Raw genomic sequence first — 25,562 nt, forward strand, 5'->3', positions numbered from 1 at the left:
ACAGTGAGCCTATGTTTGATCAATTTAGCCTTCTAAAATCATCATTACTTGCCTGAAATAAAATCTATAGATATAAAACAGTTCAAGCATATAACAATGTTTAAACGTTAGACCCAGATAAATGCGCGCTATATCCAATAGTTTGTGCGGAGACTCTTCAGGACATGGAGACACCAGCATGATCAGTTGATCAACTTCATCCTTGCAACACAGACTCAGAAAACGCTATTTATAAGTAAATAATTCAAATATCTCCTTACTATTTCCCCCGTCACATTTATGGTAATTACTTTTGCTGGTGCTTTGCGGCAAGCTTAACCCTATTGCGTGTTTTGAATGCAGAACTGTTCAACTGCGCTGAAAGCACGCACCATACATACTGCTGCTGGCGGAAAAATAAACACATTCGAGTCGTCCATCAGGCTCAGGCTGAAATGCATTGAACCACAGGGAGACTTTCAGAGTTGTGGAGACTTTTTTTCCCCTCGAATAGCTGGTCGCACCGGTGCTACCTCAGATTTTCTTGTTGTTTTTTTGTCGCACCATTTAGAGATTAGGTCGCACGTGTGACCAAATTGGTCGCACTCTAGAGCCCTGAAATATATACATGTGTGTGTTTGTATTTATATATGCAGTGTGATGGGAGGAGCACACAACAGACACCGTGGGCGTGGCATCAGGCCTCGAAGAGGCTTTTCTTAACAGAAAATCAAATAAAGCAGTTTATAAAAGTGGCCAAAGGAGGAGAGTGTCCAAAATAAAAAGGAGTCTGGTGTCCTCGTCGTGCTGCAGGGTTCGTGTGGGTCGGGCAGTGTTCATGGAGGAATGGTCCAGGTAAGGGGCGGTGTCCGGCTTCCTCTAGCGGCCGCATCACTCTCGTTGGCCGCGGCTCTTGCAGGGGATGTACGGCCCGGCATCCTGGCCGTCGGCCGTGTAAACGGGTGCGGTTCTCATCCGGATCGCAGGTCCGGCAGCTCACGTCTCAGGTGACGCGGGAGTCCCTCAACGCACCATTCCTGGACCCACAAGGACACCAGTTTGCATGCACGGGGGAGAAACCGGTCTCCCGACGAGAGGCAAGTTGGGCTTTTAAACAGCGGCGGTGATGAGGCTCCATTTCCTTCAGGTGTGCCCCATCACACGCTGCCAGCCCTGACTCGTCCAGCGCCACTCCTCTCACACACCCACTCCAGTCAGGAGTCTGGTGAAGGGCGGCGATTTAGGACGGGGTGCCGATGATAGTCAGGGAGAAGGCAGCTGACTCACCACAGCATAATAAATATATGCAGTACACACTCATATTATGTAAACAAAACTTTTTTTTTTTGTATGCGATTAATCGTTTGACCGCACTAGTTTGGTTTGACAATAATCACAGATTGGAGCTATGAAATAGCAGTTAGCATACATGCTACAACATGTCACTTGTATGTACAAAGCTATTATGTAGTATGAATTAGCCTTTTTAGTTTGTTGAGGGACATGCACTAATTTAAAATCTAAAGAGAAAGAAACTCATACAGGTGTGGGATGATATGAGGCTGAGCAGACTATATTTTGAAAATGATCTTGAACGTTCCTAGAAAACCACAGAAAAGTCTAATTGAAAACTAAAAAAAAATAAATTTTGGCAAAATTATCTTTTAGAAGATACATACATTTCTATTCAATATCAAAATGCTACGAGAAATCAATTTGTGGATCAATGCTGCAATTTTCCAAATGCTTTGCAATTCTCTCTAGAATCAATTCTGAGCTTAGTTTTTAACTGCAGATGGCACTGTTTGCTTTAGAAATAGCCGTATGCTGCTTGCTTCCAGTTCCTTACACACACCACTTGAACCTAAAATAATCATTCATAAAGTTCGAAAAGGTTGAAGCAAATTACAAGCATTCTCAGTGGGCTGTTTACATTAATCTTGAGTCTTAAAAGCTGAGGTGCAAGTATATTTAAACATTTACATTACTCAGCCGAACGCACAAGCGCTCTTCTTCATGAGCATTAGTGTGCTGTTAAAAACTAAGCTCAGAATCGTTTCCAGAAAGAATCGCGATGCATTCGGAAAATCAAATTGATTTATCGTCGCCCCACTACTTTGCTGCCTGAAATGAAGTCAGACAGTGCAACTTATATCATCCAAGTGAGAAATATAACACCAACATGTTAGGTGTATGTAAACAACTTCTTAAAAGCACACAATGCCATTTGAACTGTGATCAGCAGTGCTCATTTTGATCAGCTCCGGATGAAAAGAGCTTTCCTGGAGGATTTCTGTTCTTGGTAGTGCAACTGAAGCAAACAATCTACTGGGCAGGGTGATATAGCTAAAAAATGTATCACGATATAATATTTCATATAATTCAGTATTGATAATTATTGAAAAATTTATAACCTCACTTAAACAGAGAGCAGTAGAAAGTTTTTTTTTTTTTTTTTACATTTAACTACTGTATTTTTTATTTTCCCAATTTAAGACAACTTGTTTTAGTCTTAATAAACAAAATGACAAAAAAAAATGAAACAAATATGCCCTTATGCCTGTAATATGCCTGTCTTCTCAGGCCACAGGAGGGTGCATTGAGCAAAATAATGAACAACATTTAATTGTTTATTAAATGTAATTAAAATAATCTTTGTCTATATAAAAAGTACATACTGTCTGATCAAATATAATCAAATATAATTTTGTAAATTGCATAAACAATATGAACAGAAAAGCATTTATGCATCGCTTAATACAAAAAGCCAAAGCGCCGATCACATGATTGCATTTAAAAACATGAGACGCAGTGGAATGGAATAAATCCCCCACAAATTCTCCTGACATGTTTTTGAGTCAAACCTCTTTTTTTCGAGATGCGAGTGCACACAGTCATAGTTGTGCGTATTAAGAACGTACCGAATATGTGTTCTGTGTGAATGGCTTATTTCGGCATTAACCTTACCAATATCTTCTCTGCATTGAGCTTCTAGATTTCTCTAATATTTTGAATGAAAAATGCAGCAATGGTGCATCTTGCAGTTTCAACTGGATCGACCAACAAAAACAATAAAATGCAACAACGACATATTTATATCATCAATGCATCTTGTGCGCTGCTTATAACACTCCCTGACACACACCTAAAATTCAAATACTTAAGTTAACATTCCTTTAACCAATGGTAACCCAAAATGTCATTTAATATACATTTAAATGAATTAATATTTGAATACATATGAACTGCAGGTCTAAAATAATCTTATTCATGAGTTATTACTGAAAGAAGTTAAAAGGCCTTACTTTGATTTTCTGAATAAATTCCTTCTTTATAGCAATGCACTTTGTAACAATTACTGGTTTTAAAGATACTAAACACATTCAGTTTGCTGTTTAAGTCCCTTTATTTTGTAGTTCGACAGGACTTCATAAGGAGTTAACCTACATTTTTTATTCTTTAGTTAGGCACTTTCTAAAAAGCACACAGTGAGGTAAGGACCAAGTCTAAAAATGTTCTTCTAGAATGGACTATAATCCATTAGCTTTGCTCCGAATGACCCTGTTTATCACCATATCAACAGGACACTCTCCATGTCCATGGTGTACATGCAGTTGTCTTTTGGTCATGATCTCATTCTGTGTATCCTGCTTAGTACCTTAGATCTAATTATTTACACCACATATCTGAGAACTTGTGGTTTACATTTCACCCACTTACTCTGACATTTACACTGCTCTGGGTGTGTGTTCATTGTGTGTATTCACTGCTGTGTGTGTGCACTTTGGATGGGTTAAACGCAGAGCACGAATTCTGAGTATGGGTCACCATACTTGGCTGAATGTCATGTCACTTTCTTTCTTGTCAACTGTCATGGATCTTCTCATCTCCTTCGAGTTTCTTACTGATTCTGTTGGTTTCACTTGATGCTCACTTTGCTCATCTGATGTGGGCTTTATGCAAACACATGGTCCATGATAATATAATTGAGTGAGGTGTGAACAGCTTTTGGCAACCTGCAACTAAGTGAGATGTTGTCAGGCATGTTGTCAGGCTTAAAACAGCCTATTGTGAGAACTGACACTGCAGCTGTAAAATAAGCAGTCGCTTGGGTCACAGCGTAGCACATTTAATGTACAAAGATCTCTCTTAAATGTGGCTTCTGTCAAAAGTGTGCGGGGCGAGGTTGCACAGATGCCCATAAATGCTATATAAAATGATAATTAAATTGCTCTTTTAAGAGGACCAGACTGAAAGTTACTGGTCAAGAATGCAGATCGTGGATGTTGTTCTAGATTCATCCCGAATGTCCATCCTGCTCCAGATTGGTTTATGCTGGTTCATGTTAGTCAAGCTGATCAGCCAAAGGCTGGCCATCTATTCATCCAACAACTAATTTATAGAAGCAAATGAGTGTGGTTAAAATCCCAAATTGCTCTTTTGAGATGATTTTGAGATGAAGTTGCTGCACTCAAAAAAAGAAAGAAAAGAATGCTGGGTTGTTTCAACCCAACTTTGGGTTAAATATGGACTAACCCAATAGTTGGGTTACATTTTTACATTATATTTTGAACCCAAAATTTGGGTTAGCCCATATTTGGCCCAAAGTTGGGTTGAAACAACCCGGCATTTTTTAGAGTGGGTCAAACTGCTAGTGAAGCTGGTTGATAGGATGGCCAACTATCCAGCAGCCAGCTACTTGGTTTGTGTGATTGATGAGTGTGTTTACTAGTAGTTGGGTTGAACAGTAGCAAATGAAAATGATGAAATTAAAGATGATTCACCAGACTAGAACTTGCTAACAGGCCAAGGAGACAAAGTACACCATTTGGTATAGATTTATCCTAAATTTCCATGCTGGTCCAGCCTTGCTTGTGCTAGTATAGCTGGTGGACCAGCATAGCCATGCTGTTGACCCATCCAAGCTGTACTATTTGATCTGGTCAATAGGGTAACGGACTAGTTTATCAGTTCCATAGAAGCAAAGCAATGTGATAAAATGCCAATTTGCTCTGTTGAGATGATTCACCTGGCTAGAAGTTGCTTGTCTTACTGCTAGTGAAGCTGGTTGATAGGATGGCAAACTAGTCATCCAACAGCCAGCTACTTGATTTGTGTGGTTGATTTGTGAGTTTACTAGTGGGGTTCGACGAAAGAGATAATACACCAGAACTTGCTAACAGGCCAAAGACACAAATTTTGTCAGGTGGTCTTGCATTTCCATTAATCAAAATCTTGGTAGTGAATATGGTGCATGGGAATGAGACAGGATGGTCAACTACTGCGACAATCAATTAATTAGTTAGTGTAGTTTAGTAGTAAGGTTATAAATGGGGTTAGAACCACATAAACATGATAAAATCCAGATCTGCTCTTTTGATAATCAGACTAGAGATTGCTGGTCAACAGATCAGATACACAACGTTGGTTTGGATACAAGCTTGTCCAGGCTGGAATATGCTGGTTAGTTGGTTTAGCTGATGGGCCAGCATGTAAAAACTTGACCATCAAGTTTTTGATGGGGTTGATGGAGATTGGTCTTTATGGACAACTAGTCATTTAACCACTGTTAAAATGCCAGTTAGTAAGTTTACTTAAATTTTTATGTCTTTTCAGCAGGGCTTAAAACTTTATAAATTTATTTACTTTAAAATTTATTTATTTACTTTTCCGAGTCCCTCCTTTTTGTAAAGATATGAGCGGTTTGCCTGCATCTGCCTTCAGTACACACTACAGATACCTGAGTTTGTCTTATGAAAGCCATAAACGTGATTCATGTATATGAGATGTATTCATAGTGTCATAGAGAGGTGTAAATATTGTAATCTCTGCTGTAGTAAAGTGTCATGCTCTGACTGTCACTGATTAGATAAGTTTGCTTGCCCTTGACATAGTTCCTCCTCTTCCTCCATCTTTGTGGGCTGAGGGATGTGCACAAGTTATTTTTATTAGTTGTGTCAAGGATTGATGTTCTGCTTAAACACAAAGCGCAAACAAGTTAACCCGCATCTGTAGCATGTGTACATCTATGGTAGATGAGCTATGAGCAGAGTGGACTGATAAGGTATTGATTACATAGTGCCTTTCTAGACAGCATTTTTGGCCATAATAGTTGCGCTTTTGACATTTTAAGCCAATTCCAAAATGTAGGTAGTCTAATTATGCTGCTATGTAAAGGGATAGTTCAACTGAAAATTAAGTACACCTAAACAACTTTTTATTTTATTAATATTATATTACCTGCAAGTACAGTTTTGAAAAAGTATAAGTGCACATTCAATACAATTAAAGGCACTTTTTAAAGGGGTCATATGATGTTGCTAAAAAGAACATTGTTTGGTGTATTTGGTGTAATGGTAAATGGACTGCATTTATATAGCGCTTTCAACAGACCACATGGCCATCCAAAGCGCTTTACAATTTTGCCTCACATTCACCCATTCACACACACATTCACACACCGACAGCGGTGTCTGCCAATCAAGGCGCCATCCAGCTCGTCGGGAGCAGCTGGGGTTAGGTGTCTTGCTCAAGGACACCTCGACATTTGGTCAGGTGGAGCCGGGGATTGAACCACCAACCTTCCGGTTTGTAGACAATCTACATGAACCACTGAGCCACTGCCGCCCCAATGAAATGTGGGATGAAATGTGTTTAATGAAATGTGTTTTATGCAGTTTAAGGTTCAAAAAACACATTATTTTCCACATACGGTACATTATTGTTTCTCCTCTATGCCCCGCTGTAACATTGTACAAACTTCACAAACATCGGGAAGAAGGAGACGGGAACCGGCGGACAATCAAATGAAGACTTTATTAACCAAAATAAACTAGGGCTGCTACTAACGATTATTTTGATAATCGATTAATCTGTCGATTATTTTTACGATTAATCGATTAATCGGTTTATGTACTTATATTTTAGTTTTTTCCATTTTTTCCCCAAGTAAATTATTAATAAATGATCTTTATCCTTCAGCATAGATTTTTAAGAGATTTTAACCATTTTGCACTGTCATATCCTCATCAAAAATATACCTGGAGTTGTTTTATTGTGTTAGTAATCCTTTGTCGAACTCTTCTGCAATCAGAACACTGACCCATACTCTAGCAAATTTCACAAGGAGATTTCAAATAATGTTTTCACCATGGCAGTCCTTAGAGCTCCTAAAGTAGTTTAACATCCCGAACAAAGCTTAAGGAATCTTTCAGAACATATTTTCACGAAGAATAAGGATAAAACAGAATAAAATTGCAGTGCATTGTATTTTATTATTTACTGGGAAACAGCTTTATAGCTTTTGCTGTGAAATTGTAAACAATCAATCGAAAAAAAGTGCCAATGGCATGAAACCTGAATGGAACTCACAATTTAAAGTAAAATCCATCAGAAGGTTGTCCAGAAAAAAAAAATTGGACACACACAAAAAACCTGCTGTGTGAAAAAGAGCAGTGAATACTTAGAAAAAAAGTGCATTTCAAATATCTTTAAACATTTACCTCTCTCATTCAGTCATAATTAGGCTGCACGACTGAATTTTGAACTGGTAAACGACAAACTGATCACAGAACATGTTTGTAAAGCTTTAAATGTTAACTGTTAAAAAGCAATGTTATCAGCTTTTACGACTAAACATTTGCAAACAACATGTGAAGTGACATTCAGCCAAGTATGGTGACCCATACTCAGAATTTGTGCTCTGCATTTAACCCATCCGAAGTGCACACAAACAGAGCAGTGAACACACACACACACAATGTGAGCACACACCCGGAGCAGTGGGCAGCCATTTATGCTGTGGCGCCCGGGGAGCAGTTCGGGGTTTCGGTGCCTTGCTCAAGGGCACCTAAGTCGTGGTATTGACATTGTATTGGAGAATCTGCACAAATGAAAGTCTTCACAAATCGCGCCTAAAAACGCGTGGAAAACGCTAGGCGCACCGCTTTCTCCTTCTTTCCAAAGCGCTCGGGCAGAAGCGCCCCTGAGGCGTCTGCCTTTGCTAAGCAACCATGACGTGCTCTCTCCTTGAAGACGCGGAAATTTCAGCAAAGGATAAATGGATTTGCAGCTCAAAAAATCGCTTGCAGTAGTTCTGCTACTAAATTTATTTCAAAATGGAAATCCATATACAACTATGATCAGCTGTTCCTTTCATCTTGACTTTTAACGTTGTTACGGGAAAGGATGAAGCTGATTGGTTAGTTCTTGTCACGTGATCCGCGGTGCGCTTGCGGCATTCTGAAAAGTTGAAATGTTTTAACTCGATGCGGTGCGGTGTTGGAAATAACGAACTTGAGCGCGCAAAAGACGTGATATGTGAACGTCCCCTTAAACAGTTCAGTAGTGCAGAGTTTACAGGTTACTCTTCTTTTTTGAAGGCTCAAAGTAAAGTACTCCCACATCACGCTGAATGCTGCAGAGACGCTGTTCGGGAAGCACGTGACATAACTCCTCACACCTGCCTTCTGAAACGCCTCGTTTTTTACAAAGCTCATCGTTCTGAAAAGCGAGGTGTGCTCTGATTGACCAGCTATCCAGTGCTATGTGATTTGCCGAATACCTCAAGCGTGTGACGGAAATGTTACGCCCCTTAACATACTGTGATGCGTGTCCCGGTCAGAACACCAGCACCACAAGACAAAAACAATAAAACACATTACAAACGATTCATTTGTTGCATCCATTGGGGACATAATTACGGCTATAATGACTTATATTGTGTTTTTATATTGTGTCTTCTCTTCCAGGATCAGCAAACAGTTGGAAGGCCAAACTATGCATTTTCGCTTTCACAACGAAACGGTGCCTTCTTTCTTTGCGTGAACATTTGGGTGGCTTCATGCAAATCTTCCCACATCATGATGTAAACATGTGGGGGTGTGTTAGAATGAGCCATTTTAATGGGGTTTGTGGTTGACTCTTAAACTTTTATAAAGAATATCTCTTTGGGTTTGAGAGTTTAGTCTTTGCAACTTTACAGATTTAAGAGCTTGTAACACTCTAAAGAGAAAGGAAAACTTGCATCACTTTAACACTTTATTTATTTAAATTTTTTTGGAGTATTCCTTTTAGTATATTTTACTTTGTGACATTTTAAGGCAGTATCACTTATCATTTGTGCAGAACGCAATCCCAAGATGCATTGTGACAAGAACAGTGAATTAATTCATCCAAGACCATTTTGAGTTGGACATGCAGGGCTCCAAACTGCGACTAAAACGGTCGCATTTGCGACCATAAATATTAAAAGGCGAGTGAAGTTTTTGCTGAGGTCGCCACTGGCAACTAGGTCTATGTATTTACATGCTATCGCTTAAAAAATTGCATGTAATGCCTTTTTTCCTGATTGTTTTGCATTCACATCTTTTGTTATGTTCGCGCATTGAGAGAATGCGCATCGAAGTATTAGTGGGAAAAAGAGTTTTAAACAGTCCTCATCTGCCGCGCAGCAGCGCTGACACACACCTGATAAACACGCGCGAGAGAGAAATGATGGAGACTTGAAGAGAAAGTGAGGAAAAACAGCGTCTATTTCGTTCATAACTTGAACAAACTACAACAGGTAAAGCTGTCATCTCTGTGGATATTGGCAATATCGTTAACAGTTCTCGTTTATAATCATAAGGCTTCTTCTTAACAAGATCTTAGTCCATGCTGTGTTCTGTTAATGCATGAACTTCATTATTTGAAGTGCACTTGCCGTCCAGTAATCGCAAAAAGCTTTGTGCTTTGTTACTTTTTTAATTTACAAAGAACCATTTATTCAAAGGCTCTTTGAAGAACAATCTCTTTCTGACCTTTTCATAATCTGTTATTGTTTTCAAATGTTAAAGGTTCTTTATGAAACCATTTAGACAGGAAAAAAGGTTATTCTATGGTATCATGAAGCACCTTTATTTTTAAGAGAGTATGACAACATTTACAGGATGCATTGAGGAGGACCCCAAACTATACTCAGGGGCCAAGTGATGCTTATGGTCCATGATATTGGTACAGATTTTGTGTAATAAACAACGCATGACTGTATATTTCAAGTTGGAAAAGACATTTAGCTCCCACTTTAAGTGAACCTTCATTCCCAGGTCATCTACAAGATGGATTAAAATGCTGATAAAGTCAAGAAAAGATGAGACATAATAACGTCAGTATGATTAAAAAGTTAAAATCTAAAATAAATAATTTAAATAAAACGCATAAAACATGTTTATTCTGTGGCACCTAAAAAAATCATTTGGCACCTAAGTTTTTTTTCTTATAGGAGCCAATGGCTCCTTACTCTATTTTTTTGTTTGGAGCCCTGACATGATTTCAACAAACAGTTCAGAGTCGTTCTGAAAACCCACCAAGTAGTTGATTTTGAGTATGCGTTGTATTTATGTGTCCATCAGTAAACAGATAGCATTTTATGGGGATATAACTTCAGGGCTGCCCCGACCCCGGTCCATATGCTCCTCACCCATCTGTTTCTCTTTCTGTTTGATCCTTATAGCAGTTGAGAGGTCAAAGTCGCAACAGGTGCAGATCACAGGTGCTATCAGACGGTCTTCCTCTCTGGGTGCTATCACCGGGCCTTACCTGGTAGGGCAGTGGCCACGTGAATCCCACCTGCACAACCCCTCATGCATGATAGACAAGTCCACACAGGTAAGCACTTTCACCCTCTATGCTCAAATTCTACCCTCTGGCTTCAAAGCCTGTGTGTTCAGGTGTGTTTGCAAACGTTAGCTTGACAGCATTTATAGATCTATCATTCTTCTGAGTTTTTGCTGTTTGCTGCGTCACTGAGGAATTATTTTTGTGTGATTTCTGTGAGCTGATAGCAACTCAATAGGTGTAAGTGCTCACTGTGAAAATAAGAAATTCAAAAAGTCCAAAGATCTACTGATCTACAGCCAGCTTATTTACATAATGACCAACACAATCTACCTAGAGCAGTGCAAATTAGTAACTATTGCAGCCATGTCAAACGCAAAATAGGTTAAGACATGCTTTTTGGCTTTAAATAATGGTGCAAATACCAGTAAACTGACTATGGCAAAACTCTGTAAATCATGGTGTAGGATTTCTTGAAATACTCTCCTCTCATAAATTTTGCATTTGAAAGTGAAACTCCTACAAATGCATAATATGATTTTTTTTTTATGACAAATTTTAGGTTTGTAGTGGTGCAAGCTGTACCTTAATATTTTAATGCAGTATTAATATTATATATATATATATATATATATATATATATATAAACATTTTGAGAACATTTTGCATTTGAAAGTTAAACTCCTATAAATCCATGCAATAATGTCAGTCGCAAACATAATTGTACACATATTTTCAGCTCTAATTTTTCACTGCATTTTTTTTTGTATTGGTGCAAGCTGTCCCTTAATATTTTAATGCAATATTCATAATTACAAATAAATTATCTTTCAATCTTTCATTGGTCTAAAGGTTTGAGAACATTCAAAGAAGTGTAGATTTGTAAACTGTAGTTACTGTAGCTTTAGCATTTGTCATAAAAGAGATATTGGAACTAAATTAACCATAAACCACAGACTGGTAACCAACACTTTTAGAACTTACACATGGGGTCTGGTATTTGACCCACAGCTAAACTGCAGATATCACTTCGAGACCATAATACATCATCAGAGGCTGTAATGATCAGCATTTGTGACTGTAATGGAGTGTTCAGTATTGAGTTAATGAACAAGAGCTGCCTTGGCCGACTTCTGAGGCAGCATCCTAACTGCCACGGAATCTCATAAGTTACTACGCAGGGAGGAACAAAAAAAGCACATTTCAATTTTGAATCAGTAGGATCACCACAATGAATATAAATTAAATCTGGATTAATCCTTATTAAAGATAAAGAAGTTATTCAGTCAAGAGCAGTGAGTGATTTTCTCTGTCTTTTTGTTGTTTGAACAACATTAAGGACACAGAAAGCAGGTATATTAGGCTGCTGTCACTTTAAGACCTAAGGGACAGATTTAATATACTGATACACAATTAGTTACTTTTTATGGAAAGTAATGCTTTACATTACTTTTGCGGACATGTAAATACACATCTCTACAGTAGAGGGCACTGCTCAAACCATTCGGAATTGCAGGAATAATAGGACGCAGGAGACGAAAGTTCAGCACTCTTTAACAATTTATAAAATAAAATAAAAAATAACATTTATCTCAAATATTTTTTACTTATTAGAGTAAAGTTGAATTGGATCATCGAAGGTCACCAGCAAAGAATATAAAATGGGATTAAATGCACAAAGGATATTTGTGTTATTTAACATATTTAATTATTGTATTTATTATTCATTATTACAGGAGCTGTCAGTCAAAAAAATGGGAAAACAAAGTAACTAGCGTTACTTATTTGAAAAAGTAACTTGGTTACTGGATGCAGCATTACATGAAATGACAAATCTTTGACAGTAAAATGCCTCGTCCTGTTTATGAGGTACTGACACAGAGTTCAAATGTCCAGTGAAGACACTCGACAAACCAACAGACACAATGCGGGCGCATTAATTCTACGTCTGCACATGCACTCTTTGAAATAGGAATCGTTGCCACATTTATTGTTAACATCTTTCATTTATCACTGTCTCGTTTGTATTTGGCCAGTTTGGAGAAACTAAGCCTCACCAAACCTGACCAGCCAGGTGTCTGTGATCACGGGAACTTGAAGACACTTGTACAAACATGGATGGGTGACATGAATGGAGATGGCACTAGATCGGTGATGTAGTATTTGGTTTCACAACAAGGTCCATCGCCCAACACAAAATCAGTTTGCTGCATGCATAAACTGTATTTTCCTGCGCTCAAACCTGCCAATCTAAAGGAAACGCTGTGTACGGCGTTTGAGGTAATTTGTAAATTACTATAGATTTAAAGTCTATTACTATTATTACACTTGTATACAAAATAACAAAAGTATACAAAATGACTTGGATATTTTCTCGTAAATTAAAAAGTAATGTGTTACTTTACTAGTTACTTTAAAAAGTAATCTGATTACATAACTTGCCTTACTTGTAATGCGTTTGCTCAACACACGTTTTCCTTCTTAACAGTTTATGTTCACTTAAGACAAAACTGACTGTGTTTATGAAGAATACTCACTGTTGCGTTTTAAAGTGCAAGAACACGTGAAGGAGAACACAATTCGGTTTGAGGTGAGGTGGTTTTCAGACAAAAGAAAACATAGGATATGAGATTCCCAAATTTAGTTCTCTTTCATGTGGTCTTGCACTTAAATGGTTGAAAATTGCTTGAATGTTCAAACTGACATGACATAAAAACACGTGCAAATGGTAACTTTGCAGTGTGGCTGATCAGGCCAGTGACAGATCCATCAACTGTCCCGAGCATCTTTCACGCCAGTCCCAGGCCACCAGCCAGTCCTTGTTGTTCACAGCTTTGAGGTCATTGTATCGCAGGTCAAGCATAATCAGTCAATTTAAGTTGTTAATTACAGAGCGAGAAAGCATATTCAGCTAGTCGATTACTATGGCAAGTCCCTACTGAGAACACTGCATACCACGCACACCTGGTCTACGGTCAGGTGCTTATTTACCGTCAAATGTCAGCAGGTGTATCAGGTGGAGCACAATCACCACAAGTCTACAGTTCCACCCACCATCTGCTGCTACACTGAAGGTGAGATTTGGCACCTGTGGGCGTGCAGTGTGTCTAATGGTAATGATTCTGCCGTGCCTCTTATTGTGTGCTACAGCATACAGCGAGTGTCATATTAACCATTCAAAAAGATTAGATTCTGCAGGAATGTCGTTCCCCATTTTTGCCGGCCTCCACCGTAACCCCCAGTTTTTGAAAAACAGCTACATTGTGCATCTGTTCAGAATGTTCTTGTTCTGTATAGGACAGTTCATGCCACACAGACAGACAACAACCAACGGCAACAGGCACATTCGTTGGTGTGAACATGTTGAATCAGTGTTTGTTGGGTCTTGAAATGTCTGAGAAGTGACATATTGTAATCTGGTAACTAACTTTTGGGTTTGTCTGTCAGTGCAATTAGCCTTATGTATGAAAATGTGTTGGAATTTTATTTGTGATTTAAAGGAATATTTCACCCAAAATGAACATTTTGTCACTATGTACTTATTTTCATGTAGTTCAAAGTTATCTTCTAAGCAATGCAGAAGGAGATTTTAGACAGAGGGCCTTAAAAAAATTTGAATGCCACTATCAAAAAAGGGGGGGAAATTTGTATGCTACTCTCTAAAAAATAAAGGGCATTTCTGGTTCTATAAAGAACCTTTAACATTCATTGAGTTTGTGTTTTTAAATATCATTCCATAGTCGGTCACATGATCCATGAGAACCAATAGTTTTTGCCCTCAGTGACATAAAAATACACATCCAAAGATGGCAACTTTGCATTGAACACAGGAACAAATGAGATTTGTGGCCCCAGCAAAAGTGTTGATGTGATGCAATGTTGTTATTGTTATCTACATCTATTACAAATTGTTTTTGTTAATTGAAATACAATTAAATAAAAATAAAAAAATATATAAATTATTAATTATTCAATTAAATTAAGTCTTGCCAATAATTGAAAATAAGTTGACTACTAGAATGACTAAAACTGAAATTAAAATAAATTAAAGCTAAAAAGAAACTGTAACGATAAAGACCTTCATATTCGGAAGAAGGAGGCGGGAACCGGCGGACAATCAACATGAAACTTTAATTACAAAAATAAACACAAAACCGCGCACCAGCCCCTCACGGACGACTGGTGCGCTCAAATAAAAACCAAAACACAACTAAAAGCCCAGGCCTGGTCCTCTCTCGTCCTTCACTGTCGTCGCTCCAGTTTTATATCCTTCCATCTCCTCCGTGGGCCTCGAGACCGGCGGGTCGAACAGGTGTAGCTCATCTCCAATCACTCCACCGGCCTCGCTCCCATGTCCCTCGGCCCCGCCCCACTCGTCACATACCCCCATCGCCCCTCGCAGGCCGGGGGATACTCCCGAGACTGCGCTCTACTCCCCCCCCCCCTCCCTCCGGGGGGGACCGCTCACGGGGACCTACGGGAACCTGGGGGTAGGACAGGCGAGGCGAGAGAAAAGGAGATGGAAGGAGGAGCGACAGAGACGAGAGAGGAGAGAGAGGAGAAAAATAAAATAAAAAATCCGGTTCCCAGACGCACTGCTGCTCGGCCCTCTACCAGCTGGGTGATCTCCTCCGCGGTGCCTGGCGGTGGCACTGGACGGCCCTCGGTGGACGGCACGACACTCCTCCGCCGCCCGGTGGACGGCGACGGCTCCTCCGGTTTTGGGCAGCCGGCAGGAGTCCCCCGTTCCCTGCTCCTCCCCGTTCCGGCGGATGGCAGCAGGCTCCGGCCACCTGGCGAGTGTGACGAGTGGGGCGGGGCCGAGGGACATGGGAACAAGGAGGGAGGCCGGCAATGATTGGGAAATCAGTGACACCTGCGACCCACTGCCGGTCTCGAGTCCCACGTAGGAGATGGAGGGATATAAAACTGGAGCGACGACAGTGAAGGACGAGAGACCAGGCCTGGGCTTTTAGATGTGTTTTGGTTTTTATTTTGTGCGCACCAGTCGTCCGTGAGGGGCTGGTGCGCTGTTTTGTTTTATTTTGTGATTATTAAAGTTTCATTTGATTGTCCGCCGTTTCCCGCCTCCTTCTTCCCGATGATTACGAAAGTTTTATCATTACAGCTACCGTTTTTGAGGAGGTAGATTTTGAGGTAAGGGGACTGACAAGGCAGAAGGTAGAGTGGTGAGTAGCGGATACGCATTTTGACTTCAAAGTACACTGGTACGATTTGTCACTCTAAACTACGCAAAAACCTGGTGACGCCTCTATGCATGCACAGTCCTCAAATCAAGCAACAACAAAAGAAGAAGAGTTCGACCAATCATAGTGCTAGGTTCTTCCCCCAAATAGCAAGTGGGGATGATTGACAGATGTGTAAAGCCTATCATTAAAAAGAGACTGAAAATTGATTCCAATAGAGATTCCTGCTCGATCCCCCTCCCACTCCCGCCGTTTTACTGATGAACAGTAGGCTAGATTGATGCTTTAAAATATGTAATATTTAAATTATTCTTCAGGGGCAACATGCCCCCGGACCCCTCTAGAGGGGTAATATCCTTCTCACCTTTTTCACCCCTGACCCGTTTTCATGCCGGTTGCTGACACAGAGATACTCTAAAGATACCAATTTTTCTTCACTCTATTTCCTTGGTGTGTAATTTCATGCAGCATTACTAAAAGTTCTTTATGCATGTTTTGTATAACATGTCGGTTAAACAACTTTAGATTATGTTGTCACTTGCCAGAGCTTGGTTGTTACCAGGACAGGCCATCCCAAGTCTCACCTTTTATTACTCAGCTGTGTCAAAGAACTACAAACGCCTCTCATTTTAGCTCGTGTTTAAAGTTTGATGCATGCATAAAGCACTATAGATTAGTGCGATGGCTCTGTTGGGATTCAGATTTTTTTCCCACTCCATTATTGAGGAGTGTCTTGGGTTAAACCCCTCGCCCTCCACTGTCATGTTTCTCCAACTTGAATGGCTTTATTTCTATTGCAAACACACAAGGAGAGATTTTTTTACCAAAAGACCAAAAGATGGCTGCCCACTGCTCCGGGTGATTGTTCACGTAGTGTGTGTGTGTTCACAGTGTGTGTGTGCACTTTGGATGGGATAAATGCACAGCACTAATTCTGACACTAATTATGGGTCACCATACTTGGCCACATGTAACATCACTTTTCACTTTCATATATTGACCAGGAACTGTCAAACTTCAAGAAGAACAAAAAAACTCTTAGTATATCAGTGATACTAAACTAACACTGGTTTCAAAGATGCATCATTTTAATTTAACTAAAATTTAAATAAAAACAACAGATATATTTCAAAATATTTGAGAAAGCTATTTTAGTATATCAGTGATACTAAAATAACACTGGTTTCATATGAATTCATTTGAATATACAGAAGTGTGATATTCAAATGAAGAAATTGTGAAACTTGTGTATTAAAAAAATTCAATGCACACAGACTGAAGTAGTTTAAGTCTTTGGTTCTTTTAATTGTGATGATTTTGGCTCACATTTAACAAAAACCCAACAATTCAAATCTCAACAAATTAGAATACTTCATAAAACCAATTAAAAAATACAAATATTTTTAGTGAATTGTTGGCCTTCTGGAAAGTATGTTCATTTACTGTACATGTACTCAATACTTGGTAGAGGCTCCCTATACTTTAATTACTGCCTCAATTCGGCATGGCATGGAGGTGATCAGTTTGTGGCACTGCTGAGGTGGTCTGGAAGCCCAGGTCTCTTTGACAGTGGCCTTCAGCTCATCTGCATTTTTTGGTCTCTTGTTTCTCATTTTCCTCTTGACAATACTCCATAGATTCTCTCTGGGGTTCAGGTCTGGTGAGTTTGCTGGCCAGTCAAGCACACTAACACATTGGTCATTTAACCAACTTTTGGCAGTGTGGGCAGGTGCCAAATCCTGCTGCAAAATTATATCAGCATCTTCAAAAAGCTGGTCAGCAGAAGGAAGCATGAAGTGATCCAAAAAATGATTGGTAAATGGATGTAGTGACTTTGGTTTTCAAAAAGCACAATGGACCAACACCAGCAGATGACATTGCACCCCACATCATCACAGACTGTGGAAACTTAACACTGCACTTCAAGCAACTTGGGCTATGAGCTTCTCCAGCCTTCCTCCAGGCTCTAGGACCTTGGTTTCCAAATGAAATACAAAACTTGCTCTTATCTGACTTTGGACCACTTGGCAACAGTCCTGTTGTTCTTCTCCTTAGCCCAGGTAAGAAGCCCTAGGAGTGGCTTAACAAGAGGAATATAACAACTGTAGCCAAATTCCTTGACACGTCTGTGTGTGGTGGCTCTTGATGCCTTGACACCAGCCTCAGTCCAGTCCTTGTGAAGTTCACTCAAATTCTTGAATCGATTTTTCTTGACAATCCTCATAAGGCTGCATTTCTCTCGGTTGGTTGTGCATCTTTTTCTTCCACACTTTTTCCTTCCACTCAACTTCCTGTTAACATGCTTGGATACAGCACTCTGTGAACAGAACTTCTGGACAACTGTCAGATCAGCAGTCTTCCCTGTGATTGTGTAGCCTAGTTAACCAAACTGAGAGACCATATTGAAGGCTCAGGAAGCCTTTGCAGGTGTTTTGAGTTGATTAGCTGATTGGCATGTCATCATTTTCTAATTTGTTGAGAGTGAATTGGTGGGTTTTTGTTAAATGTGAGCCAAAATCATCACAATTAAAAGAAACAAAGACTTAAACTACTTCAGTCTGTGCATTCCACGACATTCTAATTTTAGTTTTGAACAACATAAGGGGAGTAAATAGTGTTAGGATTGTCATTGTCAGTCCTTTAAAAGAACTTAAACAAAGAAAAAGATAGGCTTTCAAAGGCCCTGTGTTCCCGTTGGCCTTCTAGTGTCGATCTGTTTCCAAAGGCCAGACTTTGAAGTGTGAGGAACGCAGGGGTCTCACAGGGCCACAGAGACGACTTCTGCTTAAAATATCATCATTTTCATCTTTCTGTATATTTCCTCTGTTTTTCACGAGGTCCACATATACACTTTGACCACATCTATCGGTCCTCACAGAGCCCTTAAAAACCTGCAAATGTCCATGGCTGGTCACATGTGCTCCTATACAGTACATGTGCTTATACATTATACAGTGTGTGTGCTGCATGTTGTACTGCCCAAACAAACCACATACCTGGGTGCAAACATCACATCCACATGTGTCTGCAGTCTTTACTATGGTAACTGAGTGTGTTGTTTTTGAAGGAATGTAGGTGACCGTTTATTGCAGGAACAATGCAGCCTTTGTGATCTTGGTGTGAAAGAGTGGTTCAGAGCTACACTTACGGGACAAAAATCATCCCTATAAAGTTCATTAAATCTGACCAATCTTTCCTGTGGGACAGCCAAAGGTAAAAATATAGGAAGTATATAGGGTGTATATTACTATTCATAAGTTTGGGGTTAAAGATTTGTTTCTTTCTTTTAGATTTTTTCTATAGAAATGCTTTTATTCAGTAAGGATACATTAAATAAATTGGATAGATTGATCAAAAGGGAGAATAAAGACATTTCTAATGTTACAAAATATTTCTATTTTAAATAAATGCTGTTCTTTTTTGAACTTCAGAGAATCCTGAAAAAATCACTTTCCACAAAAAAATGAAGCAGCACAACTGTTTTCAACATCGATAATAATCAGAAATGTTTCTTGAGCAGCAAATCATCATATTATACTGATTTCTGAAGGATCACGTGACACTGAAGACTGCAGTAATGATGCTGAAAATTCAGCTTTGCATCATAGGAATAAATGACATTTTAAAATCTATTGAAATAGAAGATGTGTCTTTTAAATTGTAATAATATTTCACAATATTACTGTTTTACTGACTTTACAAACATAAAAAAACTAAACAGTAGTACACAGTATATTATATATAAAAATGTATTTATAAGATGTAAATAGTTTTTTTTTTATTATTATAAAAATATGAAGTTAGTCCGTATTAATTAGAATTAGCATCATATGAAAGTCGTATAAATGTGTGTTTGTGTTTCAGACTGCTGGATGTTGGAGTGCCGAGAGTGAAGAGAAAGGGAGCACACACCAGCGCTCGGCGTCCTGGGGCAGCTCTGACCATCTTAAAGAGGTACACTTACACCCACGGCAGAAAACACACGCCCTTTTAACAGTGAAACACTATACAGAGTGTGTCTTGCGCATGCTGCTGTGTGGTTCTTCCCCTTGGGCTTGGAGAACAAGAAAGTGCAATCACACTAACCGCTATTAACAGAGCTCTCGCTGTCCTGAAAGTGATGATCTCATCGATGTAGCGGCTCATACGGGGGGAGGCGGTGAAAATAAAACCAGTTACCCAGCTCTGCGCGAGGCTAACAGTCACTGTGACCCATGCAGCTGCCGCTAAATATAACTTCCTGTGTGGCTTCAGACTTCCTGCGCTGTGTGGTGTGTTGTTCCTAGAGCTAGCCGCAGCAGAGTTAGCCTTATCACAGGCGCTCAGCCCCACCCTGACGATTCGGGGAGCCGTGAGATAAAACTATCTCCCCCTTTAACAATCCACTTCCCCTCTCTGCAACAAGCATTATCCCCCTCCGCCCAGTTTATGTCTTCCCCATCGTCCATTTTAAGGCGGTATACATTGGATTTGTTTAATACTAAGTGGTTTATATGCTAGGTTAAGTTTAGCTATTTATTGAACATCTAATAGAATGCGAAAATGTCATTTTGAAAAGTACAGCTTGCACATACTTTCCAGCCACAGGATTGTGTCTATATTAGACAGTCATAACAGAGACCAGGAGGTTTCCCATTCGGGAGATTTTCCAAGAAAAGGCTGATCGGGCTTGCTTTCTTTCCCTGCATATGGGAAGTTTGTGTCCTCAGTTTCTACATTTTTATCCAGGTTCACATCAAGTGCTTCCACTTAGTGGCTTATAAGCCCTTGCACCTCTTAAGTGGATTTAGGTTGTGAATATTGACACACTTGGCAGGGCTCTACAGGAAAGCACCTTCAGGATGAGCATATACTGTCACTTCAGATAAACACTTCTCTGTTTCAGGATTGTGCTGCCTGGTTGATGTACAACAAGTCATTTACAACTGATTTGAATGTCTTCACGGTTTCTAGATTGGCATCTGTAATGTAAACTGAGGTGTGTTGCCGCCTGTAGTTCAGTGCTCTATTACATTATCAAGACAAACATCCATGTGAAGAAAAAGCCACCAGCTAATTGTATTTTCAGTAGGAACGCACGAGTCTTGCTCTGTTGTCTTACTACAGTATGTACAGAGAGTAAACGCTGTAATTAACTGCAGATAAATCTCAAAGGTAAACATTGAGATCAAGCCAGTTAGAAAAGACGGAGTGGGCCACGGTGAGACAGTGTTTGTTGTAGATTAAACCGAATTTGTCATGTCATTTGTTCTGGAATGAGTAATTATTGTAGTAATAGATCAGGAAATGCATTTGCCTTTTTTTAATCAGTGAGCCTTCTCACATGACTGCCGGTTTTGTACTGACCCCTTGTGCCCATGCAGAGTTAAAGCAAGCACTCAGTACAATTCAAGGTATTTTATTGTATTTATTGTATTTTTTTTCCTGTTTTTATTTAATCTATTTATCTTTTGTTGTTTCTTCTCTTTTCTTTTCTTTCTTTCTTTATTCTATTTTGTCTGCACTATATCGTCTTATTTGTTTATTTTGATTTTTTTAGGTTACTTTTTTTTCTCTTTTACTTTTTTATTTTATTTATTCATTTATTTATTTTTTTAATTTTTTTTATGTATTTTATTTTATTTTATTGTGTATTTTATTTTATTTTGGCTGTGCCTTATACGATTATATTGATTATGGGTAATACTCTGTCATTTAACAAAACTCTGCCTTTTATTTTTATTTATTCCTTTTTTTTTTATATATTATTTTTTCATTATTATTATTATTATTTATTTATTTCGTTTTTTTCCAGTTATTTTTTTTATTTATTTTTTTTTCCAGTTATTATTATTTTTTTTTTATTCTTATTTTGGCATGTCATAAAGCACTCTGACATTTAACACACCTTGAGGTCCCATGCAGCTCCAATTCTGTACCTCTCTCTCTCTCCTAGCCATTGTCTCACTTATACAAGCATATATAAATTTGTTTCCCTATAATATTTGATTTCACTTGTTTTATTTATATCTTTGTTGTTTCCTCTGTCCTTCACTTTATAATGAATCTTTCTCTGGTTTTGTCTTTCAGATTGCTAAACTCAGGCTCCAGCTGCAGCGCAGTAAGCAGGGTGGAGGCCGTCAGTGTCAGGACAGTAAAGAGCGTCTCTCCCCCCTCCCCTGCTGCAGCAGCACCTCCATTACTGCCACTACCATCAGCACAGCTCCGGTCCGCACACTCACACACATTACCTCAGTGTATGCACTAAATACATCCAGCTGATTCTGTGCAGTTATAAATTATAAGTTGATGTCGTCTCCATGTTCAGTCGTCCATGTCGAAGTCAGCACAGATGCCACTGTCCAACATCACAGTGCCAAAGCCCTCCATCTCCAGGGTTCCCAGCAGCATGGAAGGCATCAACCATGAGCTGGAGAAAGTCTTCATCAAAGACAACGGAGAGAAAGAGGAGCTCAAGGTACACACACACTCCTAAGGACATACTGTAATCAGACATAATTAAACATGTTGAAAAAATGCATGCATGTTGCTGTATTTTATTCTACTGTTGTCCATAAAGCTTGATTGTTCAAAGTCTCTCTCTGACTGGCTCTCAGTCGCTGGAGGTTCCTGACGGGCGGCGGGCTCCGTTTCCTCCTCAGCAGCGCAGCAGCAGCAGTCGTGGTGTAGACACTCAGACGTCATCAGTGCCTGGACGCTCCAGCAGCTGCTCCAGCCTGTCGCCCTGCCTCTCGCCCGCGTGCCCGCCCCGCTCACACGACGGCAGCCCGTACTCCACCGACGAGATGCTGGACGACAGAGACAAAGGTCAGACCTACACTCTGGTGGTCAAGCCAGATTGCCAGCCAAGAAGCAGTTTCAAGTTCATATCATATGCCTATATTTTGTAGTATTATATCAAGAGAGGTGTCTGATATTAATCTAGAGATTAATTGGATATTTGTAATTCTGTCCCGCAGACAGCGGAAGCAGTTCTCCTCTGCCTAAATTCGCCTCGTCCCCAAAACCCAACAACAGCTACATGTTCAAACGGGAGCCTCCAGAGGGCTGTGAGAAGATCAAAGTGTTTGAGGAAATGACGTGAGTAGAGCTGGATTTCTCTAGTGAGCCTCAGATAGCACATGTAAACATCAGAGAAGCGTGTTTATTTAGAGAATATATGGCACATAAAATATGCTGTTTAAATAAAAAAAAATTAAGGGTGGCAAATACACACACACACAGATCTTACCTTTACATTACATCATCAGGTCAATGTTTATATATATATATATATATATATATATATATATATATATATATATATTTGTATGTATAAAGACATTAAAGAGAGTAAAACAATGCTTTTAATTATATTCAATTACAATTATATTAACCCTCTATTGCTCCTCTGAGATTTTACTATACCTACATGGTCAAAAATGATCACCATTGGAAATGAATAGGAAATACACACCAAAAATTTTTTTTGGGTGTACAATCTACAAATAACCTAAGGTACAGAAAGCACATAGCAATCAAGGGTTAAAATACTAAAACATCAAGAGTGCAAACAGACACACACAGCCCTGTGTATACGTGTATATATATTTATACAGAGAGCTAAACGGGCGTCTTTTTGACCACCAAGTGTGACTCAAAAGTTAGGACCACCAGTGAATTAAATAATTCACAGCAACAGTGTTCAATAAAACACAAATATCCATATTTGGCAAGCACAACACCACTTCAAGGGTTTCCCCTTGAACACTGAGCTGTGGGACACGCTGTGTACATTAGTGTCCCATTTGGAACTTTCTCCTAAATCGCTTTCCTCTTTCGTAGGTCCAAACAGTCAGCCACCGTCCCCCTTTTCTCCTGCCCTGACAAAAACAAGGTCAACTTCATCCCCACCGGCTCTGCGTTCTGCCCTGTGAAGCTCCCGGGATCCCTCCTCCAGCCGAAAGAGGAAAGCCAGGCCGGCCCCAGCGGCTCACACCACCACCACCACCATCACATGCCCACTCAGGTCTCCACCAGCACGAGCACAGACGACCCTCCCGAATCTCCCTCTCAACAGCAGGAGGCGCCCTCAGAATCGGCCTCCCAGCCTCAGAACTTTGAAGTCAGCTAAACGCGGCAGAGCTGGTCTCGGTCGCGCCGCTCCGCTCCTGTGTAAAGGACCGTCCGTTCCCCGCCCCCAAACTTCCTCTTCTCTCTCTGATGGACCCCACCTTTGTGCTGAATCTTTACTATCTGCATGGCATAGCAACTGTGGCCCGAACGAGAATCGCAAACGCAGCAGAGGGGTTCGAGTATGTGGCAATGCCATGCTTCGGTGTCTGGATGGGAACGGCGTCTGAAGGATGCGTTTTGGGAGAAGGACCTTTAGAATATGCAAATCAAAAATTCAAATGGCTTCACTGTTATCTCGATAAATGAGTGAGCGTCTCACATTGAAATCATATTCATTAAATTAGCCTATTGATAAGTCCAGCCACATTCCAGATATTCCCATTTTGATTTTTTAGTGTAAGATGTGGATGCGTTCGCAGGTACTTTTCCATCTGATTTGATTCCGCGTTGATCCCGAGCAACTGCACAGCTGTTTTCAAACGCAGCTTTGCTTTCGTGTGCTTAAAATTTAAGCAAAGTGGCTTTTGTATGAGCACTATAATCAGCGCAAAGCACCGCCGATTTACAAGGAGAAAGACAACTGATGCTTTCAGGAAGGTCTTAATAGTGTCAGGGCATGCATTTAAAACTGATCGTATGTTTAACATTAAATTATGTGTCGTGTTCTCTTTCAACATCCACAGTATGAATAAGCTCTCTCTCTATCGATATATCTATATATGAGAAACCTATATATAAAGAAGTAAGCTTGTATGAATTTAAAACCGTGTATTGCTGTGTTATGTACATTATGGGAAATGAGCTGCACTCCACGGGTTGACGACTGTCCAGGTTTCCTACCTTCTGACGATGATGCAGAAAGAGAAAAACACAGAAATAGTACTAAAGGTTTTGTTTTCACACCTTGAGGCACGGTGTCGGCCTGCGGCCTCGTTTCGGGTGCATCACACAGGGTTTAAACTCAGGTAAAACTCCCATTCAGATCTGTCCCATCACATTCCATGTTGAGAGGATTGGGTCGGACACACTGTGTGTTGAAAACATTAGACAACCCTCATGAATCAGACATGCGTCATCACCGTCACTATATGACATACATTCAAATTTAATAAGACAAACAACAGCCCAGATCACAGGTTCGAGGAGATGCCTTTTCTAGTGGCATGTCAAAAAAAAAACTTATTTATTAAATTAAATCCTATTTATTTACACCTACTACTTTTAAACAGTTTAATTTCTATATTTTATACATATTATTGTGACATTACAACTTTATTCTCAAAATCTTCTCAATTTTTTTTTACTTTAACATGCTACTAGGACTTGCTACTGGGGATGCGTCTAAAATAAAAGGAAGAAATGTCTTGCTAAAATAAAGAGAAAAAAAAACATTGTTTTGTGTAATGGAAAGAAGGGTATTTTTAAGGCCATTAAAATAGCCTCTTTTTTGGCATTGTGACATTTTCTTAATGAATTGTAATTGTATTACATGATATTAATTTAAATCGTCATAAATTAAAATAATTTCAACAAATGCACTAAATAAACAATGTATAAATGATTAATTAACAAAAAGGTCATACTACATAATATTTTCCACATTACGGTATTGTAAATTTGAGGATTGATGATCTTAATCATCAAAAATTTCACAATGCAAAATAT

The 25,562-nt window shown here is 39.5% G+C and overlaps 1 protein-coding gene across 1 annotated transcript in view; it reads left to right on the forward strand.

The window, feature by feature from the left end:
* Positions 1 to 25,274, forward strand: part of LOC132104449 (glucocorticoid-induced transcript 1 protein-like) — a 34,545-nt gene extending 9,271 nt beyond the window's left edge. Inside the window, exons 2-8 of the mRNA XM_059509926.1 lie at positions 10,475 to 10,626; positions 19,647 to 19,736; positions 21,852 to 21,989; positions 22,090 to 22,239; positions 22,379 to 22,589; positions 22,742 to 22,862; positions 23,607 to 25,274. Coding sequence (XP_059365909.1) covers positions 10,475 to 10,626; positions 19,647 to 19,736; positions 21,852 to 21,989; positions 22,090 to 22,239; positions 22,379 to 22,589; positions 22,742 to 22,862; positions 23,607 to 23,895 — 1,151 coding nt within the window. The 3' untranslated portion in view covers positions 23,896 to 25,274. The remainder of the gene's footprint in view (positions 1 to 10,474; positions 10,627 to 19,646; positions 19,737 to 21,851; positions 21,990 to 22,089; positions 22,240 to 22,378; positions 22,590 to 22,741; positions 22,863 to 23,606) is intronic.
* The last annotated feature ends 288 nt before the right edge of the window (positions 25,275 to 25,562 follow it).

This window comes from Carassius carassius, chromosome 25, assembly GCF_963082965.1.
Source record: "Carassius carassius chromosome 25, fCarCar2.1, whole genome shotgun sequence".
Taxonomy (NCBI): domain Eukaryota; kingdom Metazoa; phylum Chordata; class Actinopteri; order Cypriniformes; family Cyprinidae; genus Carassius; species Carassius carassius.